We start from the raw sequence: 8623 nt of genomic DNA, 5'->3' as shown, positions 1-8623 counted from the left end.
AATGAAGGAATGAAAACCCAAAATCCCTGTAAATGTTCATTAAAACTAATAAAATTTAAAAAAAAAAAGACATACTTCCTCATGAGTCTTCCCACAGTACGGTAGGTTGGGTAGGAATTTGAGCATGTTGTTGTCAGATGTCATAGGGCTTGCTTGGATTCATGACCCTGTGTACGACAGATTGAAGCCTTGCCTGATCTTGAACCATCTTCACAATGTTCATCAGGTTGATGCTCAGTGTCTCTGTCACTTTGACAGCCCATCTTTTTTTTAAAAAAAATTCTTTTTTATGTTGTAAACATTTTAATGATTATTATTGTCAGTCCATCTTGTTGGTGGACCTTCTTGAGTGTCTTCTTCTCCTTTGCCGAACCTCTACTATTTCAAGCATCATGTCCTTTTCCAAGGTCTGGCCCCTCTTGATAACATGTCAAAATATGTGAAATGAAGTCTCACCATCCTTGGCTCTGAAGAGCACTCTGGCCACACTTTTTCTAAGACAGACTTGGTTGTTCTTTTGATAGGCCATGGTATGTTCAATACCCTTCTCCAACACCATAATCCAAAGACACCAATTTTTCTGTTTTCCTTATTTATTGTTCAACTTTACTAGCGTATGAAGCAGTGGAGAACACCATGGCTTGGTTCATATACACTTTAATCTTTAAACTAACATCCCTGCTCTTACCACTTTAAAGAAGCCCTTGGTAGCAGAGTTTCTGAATGTTATACATCTTTTTAACTTATTGACTGCTGTTGTCATTAGTGTTGCTTGGTTATTCAAGTAAAATGAAATCCTTCACAACTTCAATGTTTCATCCATTTATCATGAAGTTGTCTATTTATCCAATTGTGAGGATTTTTGTTTTCTTGGTGCTGAAGTATTTATTATCCATACTGAGTTATTTAACTCTTCTTCGCTTTCTGTAGACCAGATTACATTAAAAGTATAATGCACATAGTTCCTTCAATCCTGATATTACATTCTATTTTATATAGTCCATTTCAGGTAGAAAAGGTATAAAGAAAGGATACAAACCTGATGCACCCCTTTTCTGATTTTAAACCATGTGGTATTTTCTTGCCCTGTTCAAAAACTGCTTCTTGTTTCAAGTGCAGATTCTACGTACGTGAGCACAATTAAGTGTTCTGGAATTGTCCTTCTTCTCAATGTTATATATAGTTTATTATTATTCACATAGTGGAATACATTTTCATAGTCTACAAAACACAAGTAAACATCTAATATTCTCTGCCCTGAACTAGGATCCATTTGGGTATCTCAACTGTCAAACTCTGGCTTTGGAAATAATGAGGCAGGACCATTTATTCATTTATTTCTTGAGACACATTATTGTAACATTTTCTGTAGGAACTGCTGGAATACAGATGTTGGCATTCAGGATTCTGTTTTGGAATCCCTTACATGACAGAAAGTAATAGAACAATTAAACCACTTAAGTAATAGCATACAGTAAGGGTCAACCCTCTTGGTAACCACAGCCAGGAAATCAAGAGATGAATTGCATTGGGAAAGTCAGCTGTGAGGGACCTCTGAAGAGTACTGAAGAGCAACGATGTCAGGCTGGAGACTGAGGTGCACCTGATCCAGGCTATTGTCTTCACAATTATGTGCTATGTGTCAGAGAGTTGGACAGTGAATAGGGATGATAGAAAGAGAATTGATGCCTTTGAACTGTGGTGCTGGAGAAAAGTGTTGAATATATATATCATGGACTGCTAGGAGAACAAACAGGTTTGTCCTGGAGAAGGTGAAGCCAGAATGTTCCTTGGAGTCAAGGATTCTGAAGCTTCGTCTGACATACTTTGGGGATGTTGCAAGAAGGGACTGGTCCTTAGAGAGGGACATTATGTTTGGCAGAGTGGATGGGTGGCACAGGAGAGGAAGACCTTCGATGAGATTGATCGATTTTGTGACTGGAGTGGTGGGAATAAGTGCATTTGAGATGGCTAGGTTGGCACAGAATAGAAAGGAGTTTAGAGCTCTGTACATAGGGTCACTATGAGTCGCAAGCGACTCAATGGCACATAACAACAACAACAACAACAACAAGGGTTAAGGGGGAAAAACACACAAAACTACATACTAGACACATAGGTTATAAACATGCTAAAGATCAAGCCCAGGGTCAAGTACATTCACAGTACTGAAAAAGGGTTGTTGTCATTTTTGTACAATCAAGTCAGAGCCAGTTCACAGCTGACTCTCTAGTAGGTTTGCAGAGGCAATGTATCACTCAGGGGAGATGGTTCATCTTTTTCTCACAGAGCAGCTGATGAACTACATGCCTCTGAGGGCTGGCAGTGTAACTCCATACCTCTAAGCCACCAGGAAAGGCTAATCATGTTGTATTACTTAACCCAGGTGGTGTTTATATGGTTGTCATCACTCAAACTATTATCATTTTTATTTGTATACTTTTTTCTCTATCATTTTCTTTTTGATGTTATGGCTAAAAAAAATTTAAGGCTTATTAGTGAATCAATCAATGTAATCTAACTTAGCATGAGCTTAAAATAGTTTCCCACTGGGGGTGCAGAGAGAAGGGTGCAACAATGAATGAATGGAATTCCAAAATCTCTGTAGATGTTCATTGAAATGAAAAATAAATTCATTAATTAAAATTTTTCAAAAAACTAAAAAAAAAATCGTTTGCCACTGTGGGACTCAGAAAGGCTAGCACACTTTTTCTAGGAAAGGTCCAATACTAAATACTTTTGGACATACGGTATCTGTTACAGTTACTCATCTTTGCACTGCAGTGTAAAATCCATGTGGATAATATATAAATGAATGAAAATATGTGTTTCAATAAAATATCTTTTGCTCTTTCTCTCCAACCATTTAAAAATGTAAAAACCATCCTTATGTTCCCTGTTGTGTCTAAGCAGACAGCATGGAGTTTGACCTGAGGGAAACAGATCGCCAACTCTGCAGTTAGCTGATGTGTGGGCAAACCCCATTTCTAGGCCCCCATTGAGGTGCAGCCTCAGCGAGAACCCCTGCTCCATCCTTCCCCTACCTTTATACGTAGGCAGACACTCCATCCGATCGTGACAGGGATATTTGCTATCCGGATGCTTGATGGGGGCCACTCGGCACACAGAGTGAGGGTTGTAATCTTTCTTATACGTCGTGAGCAAGTCCATGTTCTCTCCACTAGGGACAAACTCCTTGGGCTGGGGGCCCTTCACCGGTAACACCTTCTGAAGCCCATAATCTCTCCTGTACAGAAAAGAAAGCACATGCCATTGGGTCTTTGGCTGAAAACAAGGTTCATGTTTTCCACTGAACTCAATTCTAGAAATGTTTTCTGAGGACCCATCTCCTCCAAAGTTTCCACCTTAGTTTTTATTTCCTACTTCAAGAAAGGGCCCAGCATTACCTTCTCTCCCAAGTCAGACACCTGGCCATCACCTTTGCCCTGTCTTCTGCCCCTCCTCACCCCCAGACAGTCCATTTAATCAGACTGCACAAGTGTAACCTTTTCCATCAAAGTTGTCTCTCGTTCAAATGCCTACCACCTTCTCAGCTGGATCACAGAACAGCCAGGACTTCCTGCTTAATTATTTCCACAACTGCTTCAATCCTTAGAGCATTGTCAGAATGAAACTCAAATTCTTTCACCCTCTAGTTAAACATCTTCCAGATATAGCCCAAAATCTCTAGCACAATTAATAAACTTTTTAGGACCTAGCCCCTGATTTATAACCAGCCCTATGCTGAAATGGAGGAGGACTTGAAATGCTTGCTGCAGAAGGTCAAGGACCGTAGTCTTCAATATGGATTGAAGCTCAACATCAAGAAGACAGAGATTCTCTAGGCCAATTGGCAGCACCATGATGGATGGAGAAGAGATTGAGGTTGTTAACAATATCAGCTTGCTCAGCTCCACAATCAACACTCTTGGCACCAGCAATCAGGAAATCAAAAGACAAACTGCACTGGGGAAGTCTGCTGCCATGGACCTCTCCAGAGTACTGAGGAGCAACGATGTCAGTCTAGAGATGAAGGTGCACCTGATCCAGACCATGGTCTTCACAATTACATGCTACGCATCCGAGAACTGGACAATGACTAAGAACGACAGATGAAGACTTGATGCCTTTGAGTTGTGGTGTTGGAGAAGGGTCTTGAACATACTACAGTCCACCAAGAAAACAAATAGGTCTGTCTTAGAGAGGGTGAAATCAAGTTTTTCCTTGGAGGCCAGGATTTTGAAGCTGTCTTGCATACTTTGGGCACGTGGCCAGGAGGGACCAGTCCTTGGAGAAGGACATCATGCTTGGAAGGGTGGAGGAACAGTGCAGGAGAGTAAGATCCTGGATGAGATGGATTGATACAGAAACTGGGGCAATGTGTCAGAATCAGTGAGAATGGCTCAGGACAGGGCAGGCTTCAGAGCTATTGTACATAGGGTTGCAATGAGTCTCAGGTGACTCCATGGCACATAACAACTATCTCCTCTACAAATCTCAAGCCACCTTATCCACACTGCCCTCCACCCACACTAAAAGACATAAAGGACTTCTGTCCTGGATCTCCTGTCTGCATTGTCTTTATCTCTAACTCCCTGGCTTCAAAGATAATTTCTGCTTCTCAGGTACCTTCTTCGCCAGGATCCCAACAGCACCTCTTGATAACATTTCCCTGCTTCCTCTACTTGAGATTACAAAAAAGAAAGGTGGGCAATAGATTGGAACACTGGGCCTTTTCCTCCTCTGCTAGCCAGGAGCACGTTTATTATCCAAGAGAACATTAAAACCAGAGGGGAGCTCTGGCAGCCCATTGGTAAGGAGTTGTCAACTCAAAGGCAGGCAGTTCAAATCCACCAACTTCTCAGGAGAGAAAATCTAAGTCTTTGAAAACCTGTTGGAGGGTCAGCTATGAGTCCTGTTCCAACTCAAAGACACACAACTATATGAAAACAATGAGATAAAGGTTTGTTTTCATCAAAAAGCATCAGTCTCTTCCCTAAACATTTCACAGTCATTTAAAAAGACCAAGATGTAAAGTTGAGCAACTCCAAGAATCCCCCCGGGCAGCCCCAGGCTTGGGCCCACATTGCCCCCAGGCCAGTCTCAACTTCCCACCTCTCAGAGTAAACACTTTTCAGTTACGGCTTTTGCTAGACACAACAGACCATTTTTGCCTGGAACTCTTTTATCTAACTGGACAAGGGGGAGGTAGATTTTCCCTGACCACGCTAGCCAGAAGAGCCTCGCCAAGGGAAAGGGAAGATTTCCGGACAGGAAAACATTAGGCCCAAACACCAATAAAAGCTCCTTCCAGGCCAAAACCGGAGCAGCATTTCCGAGCCATGCTTGACTAGCAAAGGTAACACGCTCCAGTGTAGCTTGTCTTGCATGACTTATGCACATGGCTGTCAATAAACCTAAACCAGGCCCTGAAAATTCTTGATGGGATGGGAGGAGAGAGGAGGGGGCTGGAGAATGTATCTCTCTGGGGTTCTGTGGGGGAAGAAGAAGATGCTTCCGCTGAACTGCTGGTGACATCCACAGGGAAGATTAAAAAACATAGTTTAGCAAGAGCGACAGAACCTTCAGCCTGAGCTCCATTCCCAGGGACCTAGTGTCAGTGGGCAGCAAGCGGAGGCTGCATGGCCAGACACTGACCATGACTTGGGCGCATGCAAGGGACAGGCTAACAAGAACCCAAGGCTGGTCCAACACTCCCACTCTTCTGGGTGTCTGAGCACCTTCTCAGTGTATATTCAAAATGAAACTGAGTGCAACAGATAACTGGGGGGGGGCTGTAAAGAGAAATGGAAATGCCTGGAAAATCATATGTTTGAAAACCAATTAACTGGAAAGCATCTTTCTGCACAAACTTCCATACGGAGAACAATGTTCTGGAGAGAGGTTGGGCTTCCTCCTACACAGAGGGGTGCAGCGTGGTCTGGAGGCAGCCTGAGACTGCACAACCTCACACGGCCTTATGTTCACTGAGAGTGACCCACGGGTTCAGTCCTCTTCACTTCCATTCCCAACTTGCCAAGCTGTCTTCCACAAGAGCAGCCGGGAGTGTCCGTCCACCAGTTATGGGCCCAGCTCGCTCAGGGACCTGTCTTGAGGGAGCCATGACCTTCGCTTCTGTTGTTTCTCCTGCCGACAATCACTCCTTTCCTCTCAGGCATGCTAATAGAACCTTCAAGGCTGCCAAGCTCTCTGACACCTAAATGTCCTTAAAGCCCTTATCTTCTGCAGAAAAGAATTCCTAAAAGTTTATGACCAAACCCACCAGTTCATTTGAAGTAAGTCTCTCAAAAAAACAAACATTAATGCAGCAAATACTATGCTCTCCACATTTAGGGAAACCTATTTTCCACCAACCTCCCTTCTCTATACAAAACCAAACTCCTTAACAGAAGCATCTCTCTAAGCTTGGTTTAGGAATCTGCTATAACTAAGGCAAACAATCTTGGAAAAAGCAAAGATCTGAAAACAGATTAATGACTAGACAGAAAATTTCATTTAAAATCTGGTTCATTTACAGCAGTCACCAAAAAAAAGTTATTATCGAGACAATTCTAACTCCGAGTGACCCTATAGTTCTATAGGATGGGATAGAACTGCCTCGTAGGGTTTCTAAGGTTGTAGACATTTACGAAGCAGATTTCCACATCTTTTGCCAGCACAGCAGGCTGGTTGTTTCAAACCACCGAACTTTCAGACAGACGCTAAGAACTTAGCCACTGCACCTCCAGGGCTCCTTGATTTAATCAGAAACAACTCAGAGCTGACCTTCCCGCATGTTTCCAAAACCGTAAATCGAGAAGATCTTCTCCCATCTTTCTTCCTTCAGAGCCACTGGTGAATTCAAACTGACAGAGAGTCTCAGCCTTTTTGGTCAACAGCACAACACCAGAGCACCCTTTACTCATTTATAAGCTCCATAGGAATAATTCTGTAAATACAGACAGTGTTCAGACAGAACAAGTTCCATTTATATATCTACCCTTAGGTCAAATTTATTAAATTGGAACTCTCAAACATGATTTCTAAGTTAACCAAATGTTTATCTTAATATGATATGCATTTCTATGCATAAAAAAAAGTTAAAGAAACACTTTCTGATATACCAAAATATCTAACAACATCATCATCATCATAATAGGAAGGTCTAGTGGCATGGTGGTAAGGAACTGTGCTCCCCAAAAGCACAGTTCAAATCCCCCAGCTGCTCCTCAGAAGAAAGGCGGGCACTCCCCTCCCGGGCAATTTACAGTCTCTGAAAACACACTGGAGGGTCAGCTATGAGCCATTTCTAACTCAGTGGCAGATAACAACAATAACATCATCTTGAAGTAGCATCTGTTTGTTATTTTGGTGGGGGTTTTTGTTTATTTGTTTTGGGTTTTTTAAATTTTTTAAAAATTTTATACTGATTTATTTACAGAGGTTTTTCACAGAAGATCCTTCCCATTTCCTTCAAACTGCCCCTCCCCCTCCCCCCAGCCCCGTTTGTTATTTTGAACCACTGTATGTACCTCAAATGTTTGGTGAGGAGTGGTTCACAACTATATACCATATGTAAGTCGGACATTCATAACCTGGGACTGGCCAGACATAGAATGTATCAAAATTGAACTTAGTGAGAATTTATGTTTCCTCATTATGTTTTTATGTTGAGAACATTGGCTGTAAACCGTCATTAACCACAACCTTATGGCGTGTCCCCAATCTCACATAATCTTACAGCCTCTAACTCCATGGAAAAGCCAAGGCTTTATTTTATTCTTCCCAGAAAATGTTCAAATTTAGCAACTTTTTAAAAAAAGACATAATACTGGATCTCTCCTCTATTCCTATACCCTGTTACCTAGCCTCTGCGCCCATTAAGACAATGAACACCCCCTCCCCAAAAAAATGGTCCAAAATGTACATTTCCTTTTAGAGAGGCAAGTAGCCATAAAAGTTATATGATTGGAAGGACAAGAGTTAAACTCAGAGTTAAGTAAAGGTTAAAGTGGCCCTGCTGGGGAAGTCATAACAACCTGACTTCACGTCATTTGGCAAAGCTGAATAAAGTACTAGACACGAGTCTGACAAGTGGAAGAGAGAGAGACACCAGGGTCAATGAGCCTCAAGTCAGAAATGGAGATTTTTCAGAGTGACAAGGAGGTTTTTAGCCTGTTTTTAATGTTTACAACATGTAAACTTAAAAATTTACTAATACGTTCACATAATCAATCATATAAAAAATAGAATCTATGTTAAAAGGAGTGCCTCTTCCTCTTGCCCAAACCAGATCTCTTCCCTTCTGCAATGAGTGGCTTCCTCCTTCCTTGGGAGCACAGCCTTCACTGGACTCTCGTCCCAGTTCTCACCCTATCTTTCTCCGTTCCAGAAAGGGTTGTCTACAAGTATGGACTTGACCTTCTCATCTGCCATAATACGATCTAGTCACGCCTTGTTTTCATCTAGGCCACCAACTACATCACCTTATTTCCAAACCCAGTCACCGTTTCCCCAATCCTTCTTGGACGCTCGGAATAAAGCCCGTCCTGTCATTCTCCCTGGGTTTTTATAATACTGTTCCTTATGACTTGACCTCCTTCACAATCTCCTCCAGAGATTT

General features: G+C 42.1%; 1 protein-coding gene across 1 annotated transcript in view; it reads right to left on the bottom strand.

The window, feature by feature from the left end:
- The window catches only part of FAM154A (family with sequence similarity 154, member A), a 55544-nt gene that overhangs the window by 19672 nt on the left and 27249 nt on the right, over positions 1–8623 (bottom strand). Inside the window, exon 3 of the mRNA XM_006881350.1 lies at positions 3045–3247. Within this exon, the coding sequence (XP_006881412.1) occupies positions 3045–3247 (203 nt within the window). The remainder of the gene's footprint in view (positions 1–3044; positions 3248–8623) is intronic.

Source organism: Elephantulus edwardii, unplaced genomic scaffold, assembly GCF_000299155.1.
Source record: "Elephantulus edwardii isolate Elephantulus edwardi_28Jun2011 unplaced genomic scaffold, EleEdw1.0 scaffold00014, whole genome shotgun sequence".
Taxonomy (NCBI): domain Eukaryota; kingdom Metazoa; phylum Chordata; class Mammalia; order Macroscelidea; family Macroscelididae; genus Elephantulus; species Elephantulus edwardii.
Note: the sequence above shows the minus strand (reverse complement) of the source record. Positions and strands in the feature narration are given on the sequence as shown.